The 26,919-nt window shown below is 36.1% G+C and overlaps 2 protein-coding genes across 2 annotated transcripts in view; one reads left to right on the top strand and one right to left on the bottom strand.

Annotated features, from left to right (window-relative positions):
* Positions 1-1,180: 1,180 nt before the first annotated feature.
* On the bottom strand, positions 1,181-26,919 carry LOC102809986 (thyrotropin-releasing hormone receptor-like). The gene is made up of 2 exons (XM_006811093.2): positions 26,852-26,919; positions 1,181-3,704 (listed from the first exon to the last, which is right to left on the bottom strand). The coding sequence occupies exon 2, from the start codon at positions 3,668-3,670 to the stop codon at positions 2,462-2,464; it is 1,209 nt and encodes a 402-aa protein (XP_006811156.2). The 5' UTR covers positions 3,671-3,704; positions 26,852-26,919; the 3' UTR covers positions 1,181-2,461.
* Positions 7,439-26,919, top strand: part of LOC102809883 (uncharacterized) — a 28,869-nt gene continuing 9,388 nt past the window's right edge. Inside the window, exon 1 of the mRNA XM_085492895.1 lies at positions 7,439-7,633. The gene's annotated coding sequence lies outside the window, so the exon portion shown is untranslated. The remainder of the gene's footprint in view (positions 7,634-26,919) is intronic.

Genomic DNA, 26,919 nt, shown 5'->3' with positions numbered 1-26,919 from the left:
TCAATAAACTTTGGATTGTTTATGGAAAAAAAAACATCAATATATCTATTTGTGATTTCTGGTGATTACATTTTGAAGAAACTCTGCTTCATACAAATGTAGAAACAAATCAGCTAGTAATAGTGGTGCACTATTTGTATCATTGGAATACAAATGATTTGTTGGAATATATGTCCTCCACACAAATTCAAGCATACTGACAATATCATTCTTACTGTAGAATACATTATTAGAATGTGTTACCTCGTGTACAAAATGAGTTTGCAACCAAGAACAATGCTGTTGAATATTTCTCTGCCGTAATTTCATTTTCTCAAGAGGTAATGTTGTGTATTATGTTGAAAAATAAAATGTTTGAATTTAATGTTTGCACTTTAAAGTACCTAGAAGCTTTTTCGAATAACACAATATCCACATCTCATTGACAACACCCCTTGAAAAGACGGTATCATAATATCTTTCCAAGCCCTTTCTCAACTGCAGATTATATAGTTGGTAATGTTTGCATTCGTAGTACATGTTGAAGAACCAGCAATGAATCTATGGTGTTTTGTGTAATTTAGGATTCCAGTACAGGCTAGAAATTGATCATTATCACTACCCATAGTTGGTATATTGAGTGACGTCATAAGTGACTTACTAGTAATTTGTAGTTGGCAATGATTTCTTCTTTGTCAACAGGTAGCTTGCTTGTATGTAGAATTGCCCGAACTTTTATCAGGCACATGTAACAATACGGCTTACATATAAAAATCTAATGCTATTGGATGTCTTATCAGCAGAATTATAAAAATTTGCAACTATCAACTATGCATTTGCAACTATCGTCATTAGCAATGACTTAGTCTTAAATATTTATTGGACAATTGGGTAAATGTACATTTTGGTACAAAGTCTTTCACTTGCTTTGTCGAAATTCAATGAAATATGACTGACTGGTGGCCTGACTGGTGGTGACAAAGTCTGTCATATTCCATAAAGCTTATATTATGTAACATACATATCATAGTCAGTAGTGAATTAATTCCCAAAACGCGTGGTGAACGTGTCGAGTTCCTGATATATTGCATCAAATTTCGAAAAATTATTCTATTTTAGAAAAAATGGCAGCAACTTTTAAAACAACAAAATATTGTAAACAGAAATTGGGAAATGTAGAGGATATTAAAAGAACAAATGGTTAGGTGATCCAAGAGCTGTATTTATTGATATGATCGAACACATTATTGCATAACTAATGTTAAATAAACAATACACTATTTTGTATTACATTTCAACAGCTGGGTACAAATAAGCATATATTCGCGCGTATATTGTTGACATGACATAGACGTTATATTGAATATTATAGAAAGATGCGGGGCCTCTCTTGACAATGGGTTCTGATGGTCTCTAGAACTGTATGTTCACCCCTGTTTAGGTGAACATTTGTATTATTATACGGAATAAATCTTAAAGTAGAAATTGCGACATTTAATCGCGCATGACAATCTCCCAGGCCCCCTTGTAAAGCTGACTGCACAAGTGAACATATACTAGTTGAAAGAGTTCAGGAGCATTAAATTTTATTGAGTTTTATCATAGATGCCCTTTTTACCTTCATGATTGCATAAACCTATTTTCAGCAGCTTCGGCATGACGAAGAATTAATTTCTACAAACACATCCGGTGCCACCCTGTGCACTTTCCCGGCGCAGCTGTACGCCACGCGGTGTCCCAGGCCGCATTATATAGAACACTGAAGCGAACAGTCTGAGTTTAGGCTTATGCCAACATCATTCTCTTTCAACTAATACATTATACATAATATGTAAATATAACTGTCAAAATACACAAAATACGTAACAAAACACAGCGGTGCTGTTCCACGACTCTCAGGTTCTTTAGATAGACGAATTGCGCAGAATGTCTCAAAGCGCGCAGCTGAGCGCACTGGCGAAGCTCATGGCAAGCACGACTAAACATCACGTGAAATCTATACAAAATCTTAGTTTTCTCTCCAATAAGGTAGTCAAATAGTGAAAGCAAACATGGAAAACTAGTTTGACTTGGCTAACTAGTTTTACCCGGATGGAGGTAGACATATGAATATGTCAAGCAGGTAGACACATGAATATACCTGTAATGCGTGAATCTGATTGACTGTCATGGTCATGAGGTATAATAATATGATATATACCAGTAAATTGTATACATATAGTTGGTGGTGAGCATAAACAATGAAGTATAACACATTAAAAAATAGTAAATAATAAGATATAATAGTTTGTACAATTCTGAAATTTCCTCGGAATTAGACACCGATTTGCAGATCCTTGAAAATTAAACGAAATCAGAACATCAGAGGGAATTTCGTCCAAGTATTGCGTCACTCTTAGATTGTTGCTCAGCCACCTAATTCCAGCCCAACAAGCTCGTTCGATATTCTAGGTTCAACTGAGTAATTTATCATTGCCATTAGTTAGCAAGAATTATCAGGAATTGCGGGAATGTGTAAAATCATTTTTAAATTGTTGCTAGTTTCTACTGTGTGTGAAAATTTAGTGCAAGTCGCGTAATCCTGCCGATTTGCTTTGCTATGGCTACTGTCACAGCACCCAAATGTGGCGAGAAACGTTCTTCTGTATTTTTTATTCAATATACCATAAACAATGGGATTTATTGAAGAATTCACCATCGGCAGCCACCGAACCAGTTCATTCCATGCCTGGGGCATTATGATGACATTGTTAGGATGTGTTGTGTTGTATAAGTAGCCGATGATCAGATCTAAATGATACGGCAATAGGCAAATGAATAGCACACCCGCCGTCACCGCTAACATAACCACTATCTGCCGTTGCTGATGAAGCCTCTGTTTCAAGTCACGGGCCGTGATCGAATAGTTTCCAGCGCTCCTTCGGATCTCCCTTGTCGTTAGAATATTCAGTACAATAATAACCGAGATCACTAAAACAAAGGCAAGTATCGGTGTTAGACTATATAGAACTCCGTCGATTGGCGTTCTTACTCCGGAGAAGCAATTGGAATAAGACATATTCAAATTACTAAACTCACTGTCTGTTGGCCACATAATGCACACAGTGTACCAGTCAGTGTAGAAACGGGTGACCGGCGCAGCGAAAATAATACCCACGATCCACGTAAGAATGATCAATTTGAATGTGCGAGAGATGGAACTGATTCTAATCGATTTGAATGGTTTACAAATTGCCATGTATCGTTCGAAGGTCACTAAAAGTATGTTTAACTCGGAGACGAAGAGGCAAATATCCAGTATTATGTTCACAATAAAACATCCAACTGGTCCTAGAAAACTTTTATCGTGTACGATATCTGTTGACAACGGTTCACCGACTTGCACTATATAGTATACGCTAAGAAACATACAGTCTACGATGGCTTGGTTCGATAGATACATATTAGTCAGTGTACGCATGGCTGACACTTTGAATACTACGTAGAGAAACAGACAGTTGAGTATGATACCAAACGGACATGTAATCGTAGCTGGAATGATACGGGTTAGCAATATATGCTCGGAATCGTAGAGAAGCTCTGGTGTACCCGGTGTTGTGTAGATATCCGTGAGATTTTTACTTCGTGCATCGATGACACACTGGTCAATGAGGTCATTATACTCGCTGCTGGTATTCATCGTGTCTATCATATGATGCCAGCACTGGTTACATCGCTGATGTTATCTGCAACAGGCGAGAATTACACAATATGATCACAATATCGCAGTAATATGCAAATTTAGGTTATGAGTTACCACCGAACAACATTGTCACATGTACAGGATTGGTTTAAAGATAATACCTAGCATGCCCTGAGTAGAACAAAAACAATACAATTCCTTCACTTCAATTTCAACCTTCCAAACAAAATATTGAAATCATCACCAGATATTTGTATACATGCAATAGTGTAGGTTATGTTCACCGACATTTAACAACCTCCAAAATATGATTATGTGAATATTTTCCAGTTATAGACATTTCAGATTTTTCTCTGATTTTTCTACTGTTACATACTGTCCATAGCTCTTTTTATGTCGGTCTTTAGTTTTATGATCGTATTTTAGTTATTTCTGATACATTTGGTGTCATTAAATTTGTTATTTTCAGATATTGAGACTTTTATTGACACAGTTGAGCTGTGGTTCCTATCCATGGACAAACGTGCGACGCCATTTAACAACAAACGCTAAAACGCAAAGGCTCGTGGGTAGACGCTTATTTGTAAACAACGACATTCTACGGCATACTCAGGTGTATACACAAAGTTTGTTTTTACACTTGTTACCACCGCACAGCACCCACATCGAGTAGGGCGCTGCGTGCTTGCTGTGCAAAAAAACCCCACAAAAACACGTAACGTTTGACTGTAGTGGGTGAGTCTGCTTTCAAAATCAACTTATTTTTCACACGAAATTGTACTACTATTTGAAGGCCCGACATGTCATAGGATAGTATTATTCACAAACCTAACTTTTTCTTCCCCATTCAAGTTTCCGATTTTGGTTTGGAGCAATATTTGATGATTTTGAATTTGACACACGCAATGTTCAACATAGGGTGGCGGACTGGTATAACCGAATTCAGTTTTACACCGTACATAATTAGTGTTCACTTTCGTCTCTAGTAACACCTGATCGCTTACAAAAATTATTGAAACGCATTTTCGGTGATTACGAGTTCGTATGACCGTATTAATATGAATTTAGTTTTACAAAGGCAGGTCATTTATGTTTAAGTATAAAAAGTAGTGGGGAAGAATTGAGTCCACTGTAAACACAATTATTAGGAACATTATTATTGCCATTATTAATTGACTCTTAGAGAAAGACGATGCTAAAGAAGAATGGTAAGGCAGGTTTGAACCGAATTGAAGATTATATGTCATATTCCTTATTCTGGGTCCATGCCACCAGGATAGCTACAAAACAATTTTTCGAGATACAAGAGTCAAAAATGTCAGGAAAAAATAACATTACATTGTATTTCTTCATATCTTGAAATTTTTCCCGGTGATATGGATCGAAAAAGATTACATATTATCCACTGATTTCTATTTTCTAGGAGTGAAAATATCACGCGTTACTTCAGTGTTCCAAATGAAAATAGCAATCACGTGATTGGTGTAATTTTATATTTTCATTCTGTGGCCGGCACTACTTTTACGCTTGTAACGAAAACATAACAGCTGAGCAGTGTAAATAAACGTAATTCATTTAAGATGAAACATTAGAATATTGTTTTCCAATCATGTGCAATTATTTGAGATGTTTTTTTTTTCTATAAAAACTAAAGTACTTCAATGTAATTTATGCTAGCGGTCGATGTCGGCTAGCTCTTGAAAAGCTATTCCCTATGTAGTGGCTATCGCTGCAGACGATAGCAATGAAGGCCGAGGAAGATCTCAGTGTTTTGATTGCGCAGAAAAACAAAAACAGTATGGGCAACAGACGATGGACAACACAAAGTTCAGGGATTTAGCCATTAGATACGTTCTAAACTCGGACATTCTCACTCACATCCGAGCAGCACTACACCTCCCAGTGACGACCGCATGCCACCGTGACCGGCAGTACCGTTAGCTTAATCAACCCCGACGGATCCGGTAAAAATGTCAATTTTTCCTCCTCCTTCTTTTACATCGCTATGTCCAACACAACGGTATCATATGATACAAAATCACTGTTCTCTGGGTCCACAATCAACGGCAGAACATTTGATGTCAACATTTTTATAAATTTCGACCCGATCGCGACGTTGTTTGTGACAGCGATTCCGAACGAACATCGAGTGATTGCGTTTGGAGGTATAATTTTGAAATAAAAACCTTACTATCGATTGCATATATTCACAGAATACTATATTAACACTAAATTATTCGATTTTATACATACCACAGTACAAATGTTAATAGAAGGTTTGAAATGTTTACATCACGTCTTCTCTACAGCACAACAGGAAACGTATCACCTGACTTTAGGTCATGTCTCCTGCGGCCTTAGATACAATAGTGCCAAAATAATAAATATTTTGAAAATTTAACTTCTCATTCAAGTATGCATAAACAACATTTTATATTATGAATGCGCCTGTTTCGACAATATATGATTTCCACTTATGTGTAAATTTGAAATGCTATTAACTTCAAAGATGTGTTTACGATGTCAACAACGGCCATGTCACGAGTGCGTTATATACCAATCCGCGCGTCAAAATGTTCACGCCAAGAGTCATTTGAGGTCGCAGTCTGAACTCAAACCTTATTTTAGTTTTAACATATATAAAATTTAGTTTCCAGGGTGATAATAGTTTTCTACTATATACAATGCGAGATCATTTCACCATAATGCACTGCGCAGTAACATGGGCAGTAGTGCAAATTTTGTATCTGGTTTACATGCTGGTTGATCGTCGCGCCGCGTCGTGTACCGGGGTCGTGTACCGTCGCATATAACACGTGTAAAATACATTGGCTGTTTTACACGAATTCGAATTGTTGGCGATCCGCTCCGCTAGGATTGCCTTTATAATCACTTTTGTCGTTTTGTGTGTGTCTGTGTGTGTAAATTTCCAGTGTTTTCACGTATGATTTCTTCTGTGATTTTTTTGGATTGGCCGATTTCTTTCAAACTTGGCAGGTAGGTCACACCTTCACCCTAGTTATTAGGAAAAATCAGAAAAAAATGTTTGGCCCACCGTTGCCATAGCAACAGCCAAAAAACTGATTTTTGGATAGCTTCGCGCCAAATGTATCTCCTCCTACAAATTTGGGATAAAACACTTCAGACATAGCTCATTCTACTCAGCTTGAGTGTGGGCACAAAGTTACTATTTGAATTTTTGATATCTTTTTCATTACCGAGAAATTTGACCCCAAAGTTGGGGTAACTTTTCACCAGCAACGGCTTTTAACTCCTCTGTGATTTTTTCGGCTCGGCTGGTTTTGTTCATACTTCTGTCATGAATTTGTTTTCGCGTATCTGTTGACCGACTTAATTAGTTGATTATTAGCGAATTGCTGTATTATGTCTGTCATCGTGTAGGCCTAATTGAAGTTTTGGACGGAACTTGGCTCAGTGGTTTGGAACTAATTACAAGATACCGTCGCTATTCTGACATCCGTAGCTATTAATGTAGTGAACGATTAATCAAAAGATATGACGTATTCAGTACTTAGTGTGATTGGCTTTATGATTGAAGGTTACGCCTTAGAGTCTTTTTACTGCTTTGTAATTGGTTAGAGTTTTGAAAATGAATAAAGAGAGTTTGAGTTGGTCTTGGCGAATACTCCACGACAGACGCAGTCCGAGAGAGTCCAGGGGCGAGCCTTGAGGCAGTCCAGTCTTGGGCTAGTCTTGGGTCAGCCTTGCGAGAGTCTTGGGGATTTTTTCCCCAGGGCGCTGTGTCATATAGAGTGCTCGATTGATCGACTAAGACGAGAGTTGAAACGTATTTCGTTGTGTGTGTCTTATTTGACTGTAAAGTATAAGTGACTTTCCCGATCCCGTACCTCAAGGGGACGAGATATAGAGACGAGACGAGTTTCTCCCCTGACAAGTGTGGAGAACCCTGTGGAGAAGAGATTTTACCCCTGATACTTCACAGCTTCACAGGTAGGTCGTGCCGTCACTAATTGGAAAAAAATCCTGGCCCACCACTGCCATTGCAACATCCAAAAACTGATTTTTGAATACTTTCGTCCCAAATGTATTACCTCCTACCAGTTTTGTACACAGTCAACTGGCATCGGTGTCGCTGGGTGTATATCATAAAGGGAAGTTGTGCAACCAAATTTGCCGAGTTCGCAGTTTTTTGGCAATAAAAAAATAACAAAGGCAAAAACTCACGGTTTTTCAGCATTTTTGTAATAAAGACATTATTCTTTATCAATAATCCACCCAAAACAGGAACATTTCTACTAATTCTTGTGTTTTTTCGACGTTTTTCGAAAAACCTGCGATTAGGCTGCGAAAGTAGAACACTCTGGAAGGGGTGATACAGAAGAGCCAAATTTAATGCGTAAAAATAGAACGCGTATTGTGATCTCTATGTGACCAACCAATGGCTGGACATGCGGTCGTTGCCATAGAGCCCCGCGTCCATCGCCTGGCGATGCTCTTCCCTTTCACCCCTCCGGAATGTTCTACTTTCGCAGCCTAATCGCAGGTTTTTCGAAAAACAATGTCAATGTCAACTAGTACGTCAGGCTAGTACGTACCACATAAAATGCGATGTAAAATTCATATCGCACGTCGCACACTATTATTGGAAATTACACATAAAATCACCAGTGAGAGGCCGTCAGAGAGTAGCTTAGCCTCTCAAGATGGCAACGCAATTGATACCGTAATCCATGAGATTCGCTTGCCAAAACTGGAATCAATAGATGGCGTCTGCTGACATTTCGGTCGCTACCCTGCGGCCATCTTCCTCTATTCGCAAGTGATTTAAAGGGCGATAGTCGTCGCGCCATGCACGCGCGAGATATATGGGTCTCATATAAACAATGATGGCGACTTTGACTTTTGCGCAGATCAACGAGTAAAAACTGAGACGTTACCAAGCTTTAATTAGGCATTTTCAGGTGATTGGAAGGTATCAAAGCACTGGTTGTAATTAGTGCAAGTTGCGCCCAGGTCAACCCTCATAATTGTGATTTCAATTAGTAGAGCGCCCTGGATTGTGGGAAAATCACTGTTTATCAACACAAATGTCGCACATGCGCAGCGCGACAATCACCGCCCTTTAATGTACTACATCCAACGATGTCATTTTAATAATGCGGCCCCTATAAATTAAAACCCCGAATCCGTCTCTGACGTAATATGCTATGCTTTCAGTGTCCATATTTCAGCGATGGTCATTACATATTAGAACTAATGACACAGGGAATGTTTTATAAATCGGAGAAAAAGTTACAGATAATTCCGCTTTAAAGCGGGGGAGTCGTCACCTACGCATGCGTCAGGTAGCCATAGCGTGTCATTGTTTACAAACAAGCGTCTACCCATGAGCCTTCGCGTTCTTAGTGTGTGTTGTTATCCTCGCTTAGGACTCAATTCCCGCGCGTTGTCAAACTTAGGTACGCAGCTTGCTGCACTATCAGGATGATACAGGATAATCCATGCAGTCTGCTATTATACCTGTTTATCATGTGGATATGACGTCACACTGGGAATACGCATTCTTTAGATAACATAATACAAACTGATATTTTCACAATTCTAGCGTCAGAACTATAGTAACATTATCGGAGTTACTTTCCCATTGTAAACAAAAGTCCATTTCCAAAAGCGTGGCAATAAAGTTGATGCGTTTTGAACCAAGGATAAATGTTGCCTTATTTTTAAACAAAACACACGCGGAAATTGTTTGGTGGAAGACACAATGCATTTTGTGTGTTTACAGCTGTGTATTTATCGCACGAACTTCGATATTATGATCATCTCCGCAAAATGGTCACCTGAGCCTGATATCGTGCCAGACAAAATGACAGGCAATATTCACGAATTTATGAAATGATAAAGACAAAAATATACTCAGATATACCAAACAATGTCGACAGAGACTGCATCGTACACGGTCCCCCATAGCACCGATGTTAGAACTATACGCACTGTCGCCAAAACCAGTAACATCGACAAGAATTGTCACCAGCGCTGAACGTTACTATAGTACGGTACGTCTGATCCCGGGCATCTGATGTACGTACTTACTAACTGTACACAGGAAGTTGCGATACCACTACCAGTGACAGCTCACTGAGTCGATTTCCAGGAATATCGCCAGTGACACTGCGCTGATGCACAACCCAGTTCGAGTGTTCATGGCGTGACGTTTCCCCGAATTTGATCACTGAAGACCTCTAACGATTGAAATGAAACAGTCCCGTTCATCAATGTTACTATACGTCAGCTTCTCCCGAGTCTCGAAATGAAGTAATCTATGTAAATCCAACCACCGACTTGCTACATATAGAGTTCAGCTGGTTGATTGCAACCGTAAGCCGCAACCCCCACAAACTCCTCCGCACTTTTTGATTCAGAACGCAATCAAAATGTCATGTGATAAGTAAATAATCACCCTGCCCGCCGGGATACAGCCACTATAATTGGAGTCACTCGTCCGCGACGATGTCACACCCGTTTGGAATATCGGGAGCTGATATAATCCTGGATTTCAAAGGGACTATTTTATGCAAACAGTGCGTAGGAGGTTATAGAGTCAGCTGATTTCTGCGTGGCCGAGGGTCATCAACCGGTCTTGCGTGTTGCGTGGCGGTTCACGTCCAGATTGTTTTATAATAATATTAATAATAATAATCGTTATTACACAACTGTACCATCAGAGGGTACCGTATGGAATAACATGGAATGATACATAATGTACAATGAATGCCACAAATTATATCATTATAAGATGTTGATGTGTAATAATATTGATGAACGGAAACAGCTTTATCACGAAATGAACAACAGAATGAATTATCCGATGAGAAACACCTACAACCCAAGTTGGAAAGTATCGGATACACCATACAACTATTCACCAGACTGGCTAGCCTATTGGTTATAATGATTATAAACAGCGAGGGAATGACCCCGGGGAATTAGTTTACTTAAACACTGCGATAAAGAATTTATGTTTTCAATATTGTAGAATTCTTTTGTCTTTTTGAAAAAAAAAACTGAAAACAACTGATATTGACAGGTGAATTCGGAAATATATTACTATTTCATATGGAAATGTATTCCATATGGACGTCAATATAATTTTCATAATTTCCGATTACACGTGAGTATCAAAGAGAAAACAATCTCGATATTTTTGCATTTTATTTTGTTTTAAATTATGGTACGACTGGATGAAATTCCAAAATATGTAGTGTGTTCAACAACTTATGTATGAACAATAACTTGAATAAATATGACTTTACTTGGCAAAAATACTTTATTATTCTCTATAAAAATTAAAGAATTTCACAATGCCAACGTCTTTAACACAATGTTACTTATAGTCACTATAGAAAATGGTAAATTGTTATCAACCAAACCAAAGTGAATGGCGCCAAATCTGAATATTATAGAAAAGATTTGTAACATTCATAGGGTCAAAGGAAAGTTAGAAGGACAGTCTATTACTTGCCATTTTATAAAGACATGATGCAGTTGGATTGGTCGAAACTTGGCTAGACAAAAGACTGTTCTCTACATATAGCAAAAACAACCATAGCAAAAAATTCTGAATCCAGAAGTTACCTAGCAGTAATAGTAACTTGCATTGTGGTTGAGATATAATTGTCTTTTGTCTACAAGGTGACCTATACATTTGCTATTTGTATATAAAACCACAAAATTCAATTATTTTAAACACACATCCAAGTCTGGTCTAGATGATGTGTTTGATATATTAGAGGTTAATGTCACTAATTATGCTAGATTTGGAGATATATTGTTAATGGGCGATTTTAATTCAAGCTGATTATATCTTAAATGACGCAAATAACCACTTACGAGTCTTAATTAGGAGATAACATGGAATGTGATTCAGGTATTAAAAAAATAACATGGATACTCACATTAAAGGATATGGAAACGTGTTTGCTAATACATGCTGTACTACAAATTGTCAAATCTTTATGGGAGAGTGGTAGGTGATTTAAATTGCATGTCATCAATATTAGGGTAGTAGTTGATGATGGGGTTGGTAGTTACATTGTATTGGATAAAATGCATTTTTTTTTGTAAAGTACAATCACTCATCCATTCATCTGATCATTGTCTATTTTGATATCATTGTCGGAGAGTGTTAAAATACAGAGTAAGGTTATGCCTCATTCATTCATTTTAAGAATCAGAAGCCAGTAAAGAAAAGTAAAGAAAATGCAGGATTGAAAAAAGTAGACTATATTTTATTAATTAATGAGAGATAACTACACAATTGTATAAAGTAAAAGCAGGTAAAACAACCAGTCCAGATATAAATTTAAAACATGCGGCTCACTATATCAGTGACGCAGCAGCTAAACTGCTCAACGGAATTATCAAAGTAAATTGCCAACTTCATGGAATTATTGTTAAATTATCCCTATATTCAAACCAAACGCAAACAGTTATCGAGGTATTGCAATAGTTGTTTTACTATGTGCTCTAACTTTTTACTATATGTTTGAATAAAAGTTTGGCGTTTTGTCTAATCTATTGTAAATTGGAATATAACAATCAATTTGGTTTGAAAACAACCATCGAACGGACATTTTTGTTCGGAGATTAATGATATCAAAAATGTTTTGTCGACTTTTCAAATGCATTCGATTCTTGAAGGGAAGGGTTGATACTTCAATTGGAGTTGGTGGTAAATTTTACAATATTAATCAATTTACAACACCACTATTTAGTATCAAACTTGAATTGAAAACTACAGAACAATTCTTTGAGAGGGGTGGAACAAAGATGTAATCTACAATTGTTTAATTTATTTTTTGACAGTATTAAATTAAAAATTAACATTACAAAAACTAAAATTATGATTTTCAACATGGAATGTAACAAACTTGAAAACAACTGTTATTTTGTTAATTAGTTGACAAGTATTTGGGAATACATTTTCAAAGCAATGGGAAATTTACAAGTGTTGTTCCTGCTTTACAAATGAAAGCACACAAATCCTTATTCAATCTGTACAAAATTTATTTGGTGCACCAATGGTTATTACTCGGTGAAACGAGCATCAAAATTAGTTTTAATTTTTAAGCTGGCTGTCGGTTTTATTATGAATCCAAAGAAAAAAAACAATAAGCCATGACAAAAGATTAACAAAATTTGAACAACTTTTTATTCAATTTTATTATGGAACTATAAATATTTACAGAAAAGCTACAAATACAGCATGCAAGAAAAGAATTAGGACGATATCTTCTAATTATTGTCCTTTTCACTGATATGAAATATCAACGTTTAACAGGAGTATCAAACTCAATTTTGATTTCAGCTTTTGAATCGGAAAAGCAATTGGAGTTTGAACCATGGCATAATTTTGTGATGCAGTTGTTGAATTAATCACAACTTAATTTGAATGAAAGAAATTATTTGAGTTTACTGAAAACAAAAGTTAGAGATTTATTTCAGCAAATAAATTATCATTTGAATTAGGCCATCACATAGGTATCCTTCTTTCAGAAAGACTGTGTAAAACTGTCCACACTTTGTTGGGGATGAATTACAATCCCAAAGTAGTTCCAACTATATTACAGTAACTATAGTTCTGACGTCAGTCGTGAGGTAATATGCTATTTGAGATAAAACATATTTACCAATGTGGCGCCACACTGTACTAATAACATGGTCTAATCGATATTATAATATACAATTATCAATGACCCCGTGAACTAGGACGCGTGAAAAGTAGTGGCCGAGACCCAAGAGAGCGTTGTACAGCATAATGGAATTGGAAAACGAAAATACTTGATGAGAAGATTACTATGGAACATGAAACTATTTGCATTGCCAAAATAATGACTCACTTATTTTAAAAACTAGTGAATTCTAGATTCCAGATTTCTCGCAAAGTGCTCAAAAAATTTAATTCTGGACTGTTGTAGTAAATTTGCGAACACTAGAATATTCACATTCGGGAATGTAATCGCCCGATAATTCTGCTAAAATAACTGTTTTCATTTCGTGAACTTAATTTTTAGCGTGGCTTCTTTGGCGAAAACGAGTAAAATATCACCAGAACGTCAATTTCTTTGTAAATATCGACAATGATCATGGAGGTTCATAAAAAGTGACCAACATTAGTAAGATTCCGGCAATCTGTGTGTTGTTGTTAATTTTTGTTTCAGGGTCAAATAATAACACTGGAGTGCAAAAATATAAAACCGTACATCCAGACCGAATTCCGCAGAATATTATATTAACACAATTGAAATCGAACTCTCCTATATATGCATTAATATTGTGAATCGAGCATGTACATTTCAGAAATGAACATTCACCCGATAAGCGCTACTTCATGCGTAAACTACTTAAGGTACATGTTTTTTCAAAGAGACAATCTTTTCCAATCCAACTTCTGATTGCACTAACAACAAAATGAAAATATATGAAATATAATACTTCATTTACTTTCCGGTAAATATATTATTTTGATAGTTATTATTCTGTTGTGCTTTTGAGAAGTGTTTTGTACTTTTTGCTCTTTTTCTATTAGACGTTGGTTGTTCGTGTTTAGACAATCTAAAGTAACACTTCAGTTAAAAGTGGTTTTCTTTCTCTTAATCGTCACATTTTAGGATGAAACGATAATGTATAAAAAATGCAACAATACACAGTATGACTTGTGTATATTAAATAAATAGGAAAAACACCAAACATTTTTTGGGGGTTTATATACCTTGAGTTTCTTTATTTCTATCTGGCATTGTTGAAAAGTAGTAAACGGGATCTGTTTCCGATGGTTTATTGCGTTTGATTTGAAATGTTCATACTTTATATATATGGGTGGTGTGGTAATCTACAAAATATGGTTAGGAGTTTTCTTTTATATAGTTAGTGTTCGTTTATACAGTGACGTCACTAATGTTAAATGATTGACCAGGCTTAATTGTGTAGCAAATATTTAGGTTTTATTTTATTTGAATATTCAATCATTAGTTTATGAAATCTGCAAGAATATTTGACCTGTGTCAAATCATATACACGTGTTTATATGGAATGCTTATCACCACAATTTTACGTCAGATGTTAGATCACACTAAGTCATGGTGAATCAACGTATCTCATGCATTATTGCAGTCCGTGTAATAAAGTAGTGTAATAATTATTGCTATGGATTTTTACTATTACGATCGCAGTACGAACTTGTGAAATCATGATCACTAATATAATCTCAAAATACGCCAATATCTCAATACGTATTGGTAGGAATGATACTAATTTGAATATTTTTGTTAAAGGTTAAAATGTGTATGAGCTAGAATGAATATATACCACTCACAATTTCTCACTCTTTAAACATCAGCTTGTTAATTAGTTTGTTTCACCTATGGCTTGTACCCATGATATGAGCATTGAATTGAATAACATTAGTAAATATGCATATTCAAAACAACCGTGAATATATTTATGCTTTCAAAACTGGTGGTAATCATATTACAAATTACGTTTCCGAGTTAGTTCTTTTCACTCAGCGAAACAGACACATAGGATTAATAGGATTTCAAATTCGTAACTCTCCAGTGATGAAATATCATCTGTATAATTCACTAGCAAATGGAACCCATCTCGCCAAGCACAAACGCTAAAGGATCTGTTTTTATAAAACTCAAAAATTAATGTTTATACTTAATAATACAACCTGGAAAATATAGAAATCAAACAGAATTGCAAGTATAAAAAACTAATTCTTGAGTATTATAAACTTTAACATCAACAATGTAGAGTGCGTGCAAGCGCAATGGCCTACTTGAATAGCTTTTAAAATTGGAGAAAGCTGGTAAGACCGATAGATATAAAGAAAATTGTAGTAGGTAATGGTAGTCCTTAGTAATTATGCAATATAACCAGACGTTTCAAGATCGTTTTAAAATAATAAAAATATAGGTGATTTGATGGTCTTCTTAACATTTTAAGATCAACACCATTGAAATCATCATCACATCCTCCACTCATTGAATAACTTAACTAATTTGCATATCGCCCAGGCACGTCGTAACGATCGCAAAAATATAGATTTACTGTAGTTGCGTTTCCGATATTCTATAATAATATACATTGCAATTACATTACACGTATTTTATACACCTTGAATATTACGTGTTTTCGAATTGAGATTGCTAAGGTATACATGGTGTGCAACACACTTGAGATCATCGCCGACGACATTTGCCCGATGTTACTCCGCAATTAAACATTAGTTGGAATATGATGAAAACATTAAAACTGAGATAGGACTTTACTTTCCACATTATTAGTATATGCATTACGACATTACACGTAAAGTGAACATTTTCAATTCTTTTACATTTTCAAATTAGAGAAGATTTCTTACTGAATACAACATTTATAACTGTGGCGTGTTGCAGTTACTTCTAATCCCACCTCGCGCGTTTATGTTTTTGTAATGCACTTTATTTATAATACACTGTGTATATTTCAATTTACATCCCATATTTTCCGCGTTTTCGAGAGAAATTGTACTTCTGCTTCTAGATTTAGCGGATATGCAATGCCCGTCTTTAAAATATGTCAGTTTCGTCGTTTAGTTTCACCAACCCCGTGCAATAGTGAGTGTCAAACTATAGGGATAATTTAATCCTTTCGAAATGAAAGTCATCTTTTACAATATAAATTCGCCTGGAATCCCGCATATTGTTCTCCATATTTTCTCGACTGTGGCTCCTGGGAATTTGTGTTCATGTGATTAAAAGCAAACAAAGAAATGATAAAAAGATACATAACATGGTTTAACAATCATGTTTGCATTCCAATTACGAAATAACGTAAACGTTGACAATCGGCATGTTCGTCGGTGAGACGAGATTGTTTTACACACAAGAAACTCGCACGTTATTTTACATTAAATCAACATCTGCAAACTGCCGTTTTTTTCCAATAATACCAAAGACCATGGACCGAATTGTATACAAAATACGCAGCACATATAAATCAGATCACTAACAAGGTAATTACAGTGCATGATAAAATGAATTATTTAAGCGATGTTTACTTATGATATGCCGTGTTATTGCTTCAAGAATTTGCTGCAGCTATACACATTGACACAATGAGTAATTCACAATGCAAGACAAAAAAAAATGACGCGTAACTACTATAGTTTTCATACACAATTTCGATCGCTTATATGTGTACACATACAATTTACAACTAACATACCTGTACACCGCTTGACTTCAGCATTGTGTTTCTAGCAGATGCCGACTATTTTATGTAGACGGACCCGCACTCCCACGCATAACGCAATATTGAACTCCTTTTGATGCGCATGCGTACATCTCCAAATACAATCAATATTGCACCACGAACCAATCCTCGGGTGAATAGCACATAACAAGAAAGGATTTATAACTTTAATATATATTCATAGAAACTCGCACGCTTAATCTTATATTATTTATATATATTTATATTATCCATATCATACACCTACGATACAGAATATGGAGAATATTTTCAATCATGTCGTTTGGCATCGGTGTCTAAAAGAAGTGTGTCTCCATATCAAGTGTCTCTATATCAAGTTACTCAATGGTAAAGGCTGAATTTATTGCAATCATTCCAAATATTGTTTTAAATTCCGGTTGAAAACACTGTTTCCCTATGTTCAATGCTTATTGGCTATAGTGGATATGAAACGCGATTTCAGTTTTAGGACAGGATGTAGAATACCATTAATAATTATCCTGTTTTAAAATTAATATGACCTTACTCATACAGAAACTCATGCTCGATGTAAAACTACTATCACATGTCAACAAAGCATCATCAATCATCGGGATGAATGGCTTAGGAAATACACCATACACAAGGAATGAGAATGATCACATGTCGTTGTTTCTTAATGCTGCACAATTAATTACGCATGGCGACATCTCGAGTATAGTAATTGAGACCTTTTTGTAAAGATATCAGTCATTAAACAGTATGGAATGGGGAAAAATAATTAAAGTATTACCAACATAACCCTATACTTCTTCATGCAAATCTATGGCCTGCATCGAAAAGTAAATCACCAATCCTTATGTATTCTGCACATCTGAATGCCGTTGCGCAGCAATAATTTCTGGGCGGTATTGTTAAACATTTATACCTCACTGATGCACGAATCAATAAACGCTACACCGTAGTGATTGACAGAGCGAGTAGTCAATCGGCGACTTCCTTGTAGCTGGTGATTTTTCATATTGATGAGTGTCAACTCACGGCGTTACTGGCCATAATTCCCCTCTGCAAACTTCAAAGCAGCTGGCCCGGAGGTTTTAGTGTGTTTCTGAGTGTGTGGAGTTATTTTTAAGCAGTGAAGTCGTAAAGCAGGTGTGGTTCTGACTGGTCCTGAGTGGCCAGTGTGTTATGGAGAATATGGGGAATGATTTATTGATGGCGAAAATTAGGCGGTAATTCCCAATACTCAAATCAAATTGAAGCAGCCAGTAGTTAAGACGTATCGGGAAGATGTTTCGGGCTACGCCCTCAAACCTCCTCTAATACTAATCTCACTATTAATACTCTCAGGTGTGTATTCGGTGTCCATTAATTAGTTTGCCGGAGGCGGAAATTGACGCACAGGCCATCTTGTAATCAACTCCATGTAACATATTAACGAAAATACAATTTAATGTATATGTGACGTGATACTGTATTCAGGGTTTAATACATGTTAGAATTTACCTTCAAAATGCACCCTTCCTATCATTCGAGTTGAAACGGCTCTGTGTTATGAATATGACATGCATGGATTGTGAATCCATGCGTCATGCAAAATGAATTAAGTCTCTCAGAAACATTTTATCGTTACCGGACGGATACAAACAAAGAAATAGATACGCTCTGAATGACTTTATTTCTATTTACGTTACCGAGGGACTGAGTTGCTAAAGAACACAACTGATAGAAAAAACTTACTACGTGTAAAAGCTCATAGTTTCATTCTATGCAAATTTAAGTTCAAGTTTGACTCGTTCAAACATTGAAAAATCCATATAATGAAATCGGGGGAGTCGTCACCTGCGCATGCGTCAGATTGTCATAGCGTGTCATTGTTTACAAACAAGCACCTACCCACGAGCCTTTGCGCTTTTTGCGTGTGTTGTTATCGTCGCTTTGAACTCAATTCCCGCGCGTGCGCAGATGACGACCCTCCCGCTTCAATCCAACACCACGTAACGCATCTCTCCTGTTCCAACAGACGTGAATTCACTGCCTTTCAGAACTTACAAAGTAGGAATGACATCATAGACAAGCGATATATAAATACCCTGATGTCGATAAAGGTCCAGAATACACAACACAAACGGCTGTTAAAGAATAAATATGCACAAAAAACCCCATCAACTGACAAGCGAATATTTAACATGATCTGGTATTCATGGTATTCGTATCGCTATCTTAATCAACTGTTGTATGTGCGGCTAGACGTCCACCCGGCGGCAATGACGACGATAAGATATCCCAAGTATCCAATAATAAAATGCTAAAAAATAAGTGGGAATTTCCAATGCATAATTTATAGACAGTTCACCCACCAATAAAACATAAATTTCACGTGTATGGCAATACATAGTCCTTCATCTTACACCCACGTTTCTGCATCGTAATTTCCCATCATTCTTGTGTGTGCTTGGAAGCTCGGTGTTTTTGAGTTGAATGGAGACAAATGACCTGTTTGTTAGTTATGAATGTCTCGCAATGCAATGTAAAGAATAAAAATTCATCGGATAAAAACTTATTGCTCGCAAAAGATTTCACAAAACGGTGAAACAATTGATGCAGTATTCAACCTGTATGACATAAATCACTTTAATTCGGATGTTTTAATTCAATGGGAACATATTCCGTTAGAACGGGATAGAAACGTCAAAGAAGTGAGTCCCCTTTATTGTTCGAACATTATTCTGTTATAGTATAATATAGTAATAGCGACCGCTCTCTAAGCTTTTGGAACTTTTTATAACTGGTCTATATGGTAAAGATATTAAATCGTTTTAGTTGTTTCACGGTGCATTTAAGTTAGCCCATTCACAAATTATCGTTCCCTGACAAAGCACCGAGAGACTCCGCTGAAATTTGTTTCATTACGTCATAGAAAAAACGTCTTAAGCATGGCGACTTTTAAGACAAAACGACCAACCCGTTGATATTTACTGAATATCAAATCAAGACTGCATTTTAATTAAAGTTCATATTGACTTCATTCTAGTGATGTTGGTTAATTTAAAAGTAATCATTTCACACACAGAGGAATGATATATTCTGCACTAAAAGGACTCATGTATTATGCAAACATTGTAACATGTAAAAATATTACTGATGGGATTTCAATTTATAAATACTTTGCATAAAGACAAACGTCTATTGAAATATACATGCAAGAAATATATTCGTAATCCAGAGTTATTTTGGACTCAATACATCAACAATAAGTTGTTATTGTTCAGCTACTGCTGTTAAATACAGAAACGATTCCATAGTCACGTTTCATAAATTCACCAAAGAATTAAATGCCCTCGAGTATGTTGTGATTATAATAATGTAAAATATGTTTATTTCAGATTGCCTGTAGTAAAATGTGTTTACAATTTTTCCTTCGACATTCGATATCTTCCTACTAACGTTATAATTAAAATTGCATAATTTAGCGTTCTTTGATTCATGCAATTCAATATCTAAAAAAAACATTTGTGAATTGTTTTGTAATAAATTACATTATTACATATATTACATGTTGTATACAGAATGTAACTAAATCGTGTTTCTGTGTCTGCAAAATGCAATCGCTTCCATATAACCCCATATTTGTAATTAAACTGCTGATATTTGAAATATGCTAATCAGTCAATTAATATTCACGAAGTTGTACGAGATACCACTGGTTGTACGTAATTGGTTTATATTTTATTATCAACCCTTTGTTTCACAGACAAGAAGACCCATTTTAACCGGATGTCCGTTTGTGCTCGTGACATATGAGTGTATTTTTTTACCTCTATATATAACTAATTCTGATAAAACTGCCATTGACCTTATTTAAACGTATTCTCTGTCTATTAATAAAATAAATAAATAAATAAATAAATAAATAAATAAATGAATAAATAAATAAATAAATAAATAAATAAATAAATAAATAAATAAATAAATAAATAAATAAATAAATAAAAAAATAAATAAATAAATAAATAAAACAATTATTGTGGTGCGATGTTCAATAGACTACATAGATATTTATGAGTTACATGTATATTGTGTGGACTGACTTTTGCTGACGTGTATCTCGTTAAAGGCTTATTTATGGTCGAGTAAACTCCTCAGTTTTTTCGACCCGCAGCATAAAAAACCATCATCTTTAAACTCGTATCAATGTACACACCATTCTTCCTAAACAAGAAAATAAACATGCAAGTTTTAACTGATTTTAGCGGAATATTTTCACATTTTCTGGAGTATTTTTGAGCTTGAATAACAGTCACGTTCTTATTTAAAACCAACACACGTACTAGCTTAGCTGTCTTATATAGTTCTTCTAGTTGTCCCCTTTTTATCCATCCAAAATGAATCCGCTATCTTTTAAAAACTCGTTGAATATGCCGCTGACGTCTTCCGGGGATGCCTGTCCATTGTTCTTTTATATGTATGTTCTACCCTCGCCTGCAGCAAGGTAGGTTACACATGCGCAAACTTAATTACATCGTGTCCTTCGGTAATTCGGAAATCAGAAGTTAAAACAGCATTGAATTCGCGATTTACTAGCATTGAAAACAGCCTCGACAATATAGAAGAAACTATGCACTCCATTCGAGTAACAGGCCATCACACTATTAATGTTCAAAACTCGGTGGATGAACTAACACATGCAAAAAGAACGAACTAAAAAATGTGAAAAGAAACTGGTCAATTTATAAATAGAAACAAACGTAAACGGCATCCACTCACATAGCTTGTCTGATAACATAATCTTAAACAGTAATTATCCCGTTGCATGGTGTCTAGCTATTATCACGCCACTGCATGAGAAATGTAGTTTGGCGGATGTGAATAATTACTGAGCATATCACTTTTTTGGATAACAAGCAAGATTTTCACTAAAATATTAAATTCTCGGTCAGAACACTGGTGTAAACAAAAGAATATTTTTTCTGAAGCACAATGCGACTTTAAAACACTGTAGATACCATTTTCAGTTTTCAAGCCATGGCTGCTAAATATCTTACAAAGAAAACAAAGCAGATGTTATTGTCTGTTTTATTAATTTCTAAAATAAAAGGTGTTTGATAACTTTTACTATGATTTATTTAGGTCAAAACTAAACTAACTAGGTATTCATATTATATTGGATACATCATCTACTACCAGAGTGTTTTTTTTGTCAATCTTTCATATGACACAAGAAATAGTTAAATGAACCAATTAGCTTTTTATCCTTAGTTTTCTATGGAATGTAGAATATACGTTTTCTTCTAACTGTATTAATTTTGTTATGTATATTGCATTTGTTCTATGGACTTGAAGCGTTTATGCGTTTTGAAATAAACCAATAAACTAAATTAGTCAAGTCAGTCAAACTGTGTATTATCCCGCAAGTGAACACAATATATACATATCAAAATAAGAATACCTTTGTCTTTAAGAACAAATAACTCGCGAATAAAATAGTGCACCGGGTCGAGTGCTGGATGGAAAGACCAGCACTGTTAGCAAAGTGTACTGAAATATACTAATTTGTCGTTGTGAATATGTATGCCTGTTTCAATACGTATAAATTGAGAGTAGAAAATCGCATTAACAATTACATTCAGATACTTTCCTAACCAAATTAATCGAATTTAAAGTAAGACGAAATTTGTTGGAGAGTTTATTGCGTTCTACTACCAAAACCACGACACCTTTGTTTAAACAGTTTAACATAAGCCTAATTGCCCCCATTCTTGCATCATCTATGTATACACCTAGTCCGCGATTTACTTAAAATATTATAGATAAAGAATTATTCACTTTAGTCTGTGTTCTGTCAATGATTATGAAGGAACAGCAATCGTAGTTTCTCACTATTTTTTTGGAATTTCGTACTTGATTATTTACATTTTGATTATTAAAATATTATAGTTGCGGGATAAAGAATTATTCAGCTTAGTCTGTGTTCTGTCAATGATTATGAAGGAATAGACATCATAGTTTCTGACTATCTTCTGGAATTTCGTACTTGATTATTTACACAACACAGATTTTAATACATATTTTTTTTTCACTCGAAAACATATCTTTCGTAGTTTTATCACGTTCCAGTCGCGAATGTTACATGTGTTTAATTAGGCGTGTACGCATCCAGTAAATCAAATTATTCGCGCATGTCTAGAGCATTTATCAATTCAAATCAGACACGCATGAGTTAACGCCCACCAATTCACAGGCCTTTATTCATTAACAGTTGATATTTCACTCCGACACACGTGCTGTGTCGACCAGGTCGATTCCGATGTCTGCAGTGTGCTCATTTTCTACACATACAACGTAAAACATATTACAGTTTAAGCAAGTCTTTTGAGCGATTGGATAAAGCAGAAATTACATTATACTCTAATACATCATACCTCATTACATTATATATTAATTATACTTCAGTTCATTATACTTTATTATTATAGATCTATCACTGTCAGTGTAACGCTCTAAGCTACAGCGTGCCGTGATTTTTCGGTATTTTACGGGGTATTTTCATCCTACCATATAAGGAAATGCGAATTCCAAATATGGAATGCTTACGCGCGTAAGCGTCCTAAATAATAATAATAATACAAAAAAATGGCTGCCACCAGGGTTTGACCGGACTCCACACAAAGAAGTTCGCTGATTCTGTTCTAAACTTTTTGGATTTCGGCATTTCCATGATGTTTCTTTGGAAGGAAAAGATGTATAATATTAAGGTTATTACGAGGATACCTCAAAGTATGCACTCAGACAGTACGCCGTCGAATCGAACACCGCTTCAGGTAACAAATGACTGTTTCTTGACTGTTCCGCTGTTCGTTTTCGCGCGATAACAGGACATGGACAGAATGGGCAGTACTGTCGCCAAGCCCATTGTTTAAGCCAGCCTCCCTAACCAAACCTGGTGCTACCAACAGCAGGCAATGTGGAGTTGTTTTTGTTAAAGTTACTATTCTGTGAAAAGTTTAACAATTGAAAATAGCCACAGTCGCGGAAAGAAGAAACAAGTCGCTTGTATTTTCATTAAGCTAAGAATGTTCACGAACAAGCTACTGTAACACGTGAACAGATATTGTAGAATGCGTAAAACTAATCATCCCGACCACTTGACAAGACATACTCATCAGCCAAATTTAGTAGAAACTGATTCGCAAACAGATTTTAAGTCTTATTTAGACTCAAGAAACGTTATGTTCGCACTTATACGTGTGACCCGTCCATACATCATCACATTGTATTATGTCAGTGATGTATTATGCGTGGGGTGAAACAGATGGAATTCATTTCGCATTCTCCCCGTCTTCTTGTTAATAACGTGTTGTCGGATGAAAAACATCGATCACACGACCGAACCCATTCCTTACAATTGATTGTTTTCATGTTACCTGGGTGCAGTTCTGAGATTGGGTTTTCAGATGCAGGACTATCTGATAACGAAATCGCGGATATCGCGACTTCAGCCAACCGATTGTTACTGCATGATGTCAATTTAAAAATCTCTCGTTGTCCTGAGCGACATAATACGATAACATTTGTCCCGTAATTACAGGACAACAATTAGTTAATTTAACTAGTTAATCGGAGAAACGGTAACACAGAAGTGAAATGTGACTTCTCTCTGTATTTCCACAAAAAATACTGTCCCTTCGAAATGTCAGACAGCTCGTTTGGCTGAATGGACTCACACGGACGATTACTATGTGCTCATATTTCACTGAAAACATATTATTGAAAGACTTAAAACCACATTCACTACAGACACACGGACCATTTAGCATGTAAACAAATTTACATATATCATTAGAACATTGTAGCAATATTAAAAGGTTATTGAGATATTTGAGCGCTATCGATGAACATGTATTATTATTAATTTGGTGGTATTCCCTTAAAAGTATATTTAAGGAAGATTAAATTAGTTTTAAGAAATAATACATACAGTGCATGTACTTATACCCAATTGACCATTTTCCGTTCACTGCGAGAATCACGCGTTATGCGTGAAATCGAACGTAAAAACAGGACAAACAAAGGTCATAGCGTCGTAGTGGCGTCAAACGTCGCGTGGGATTCGACAAACGCGAAAATATTTTGGGAGACATTTCCATGCTTAATAATGTGCTGTACACATTCGATGATAAGCAATTTCGATTAAGTAAGGGTATTCGGAAGCAATATTCCTCTGTCGAAGATCGGCCGGTCGATGTGTGCCACAAAATTAAGAAATTGGAGTTCAAAATCAAATCGTTCGATTTTTGCGGCAGACGTTCGACGTGCGTCTTTCATGCTTCTCGCGAGATCTCGCAATTGTACGGAAAATCACCTATAACGGACATACCGGTATAGTCTGTGCAACTTTTGTTACGATTTCTACTCCCAGAGTCACACTGAGTTTATGTCAGCTTTTGATTAAGAATGAGTGATGTATTATAAGTGCTTTGAAACAGATTGCAGGCATATTCTCACAAAATAATCAATAATATGTTTATAGAGATTATTGATTGTCTTATTTGACTAAAACGTTAATGCATATACGGTGGACCTTCTAAGATGCTAAAATACATGACAATACAGGTAAGGTAATACTTATTGCGAATGGATATTCCAAATAAAATCCTCAATCGTGTCACGATTTAGGTCATGCGTACGGTGTATTTTATTTGTGTTATATTTAGTATTCCATATGCAATAGAATACATGTGTATAATGACTAAAATAAAAAATGTCAAAGAGACACGTGACAGAAAGCGACCGTCTTATACAACAGTATCAGCAAACAGAATTTACTCGGAACCTAAAATTGATGAAGTGTGTTTTTTTTCGATTATCCGATCCAGAATTAGGTTCACACCTTTGAATAAGCATTAACGTCCTTCCATACGAAGAGATACCATTACATCACCTCTAGGCACTAACCCACCGAGTTTTGTAACTGATGAATACGAGATGGTTGTAAACAATTCACAGTTCAGTATGCGCGCATCGATCATTTCATTTGTACACCGAACGTGTTTTTTTTTCCACAAACAATTCTAACTGATACTACCATCTGATTACGTCAACACAATCACACGTAGATGATTGTCACCAGCGGCGGGTTACTTTATTTCTTTCGATCAATCAACTTCTGTTTCACGCCAGTGCGAGTATTCAGTTTATCCGGTTAATACCCTGGTGTGAATAATGCGGCAACATTATTGTGGTGCGTAGAAGGGTGTTCATGGTAACTTGGAAAAGTCGTATAAAAATGTTGACCAACCCCAAAGTATCTGAACTCACTCTCGGATGGCACAACGCGTCTTCGAATTTCACGTGAACAAGCAATGCAATTTACGCACGTTGTATACGTCGCTATGAGTCCCATGTCAGAGACGACGGCATGGAGGGCGAGATCTGCTCATCATCCTCTGTGTCGAAGGCGCGGCCTTAAAAGGGGTCCAGGGGCATTCTCCCCCCTAAAAAAATCTAGACATTCTGAAACGCTATTTCCTGCATTTTGGGAGGCAAATTTGGCTGACACAAAGGGTTTCAGCTTGATTTTTGAGGGGGCGGCCTCCCGCTCTGCCCCCTGTGCCGTCACCGCTGCATGTCGAACAAGACACGGCGCGACGACCACCGCCTTTTAAAATTACTAGTAACTCACAATAAACTAAAGAGCAATAATAGAACATACATTTCCCTTACAGTAAAAATAGCATGTTTATGGCTGAGTTTAACATACATAGTTGACAAATCTACATGACTTGGTTTGCTCGTTACTGTCAGTAATGTCGGTTCAGCTATGTGAATGAAGGGACATCGTGCCCTTATAATATTACCCATGTTATATAATACGTAATGCAATGTACGGCTTAGATCGATGTAACGTCTTCAACAGCGTGTTTTACTTACCAATTCGTTGTTAAGTATATTAATCGTTTTCAATGTAGGACGATGGAAGGTCTTCTCCCTGACGTTTG

This window comes from Saccoglossus kowalevskii, chromosome 18 (genome assembly GCF_978046115.1).
Source record: "Saccoglossus kowalevskii chromosome 18, keSacKowa6.1, whole genome shotgun sequence".
Lineage (NCBI taxonomy): Eukaryota > Metazoa > Hemichordata > Enteropneusta > Harrimaniidae > Saccoglossus > Saccoglossus kowalevskii.
This window is presented reverse-complemented; position numbering and strand designations above follow the sequence as displayed.

Excerpts from the sequence above, each read along its gene's own strand:
- LOC102809986 (XM_006811093.2), bottom strand. The coding sequence starts at position 3,670 with ATGATAGACACGATGAATACCAGCAGCGAGTATAATGACCTCATTGAC.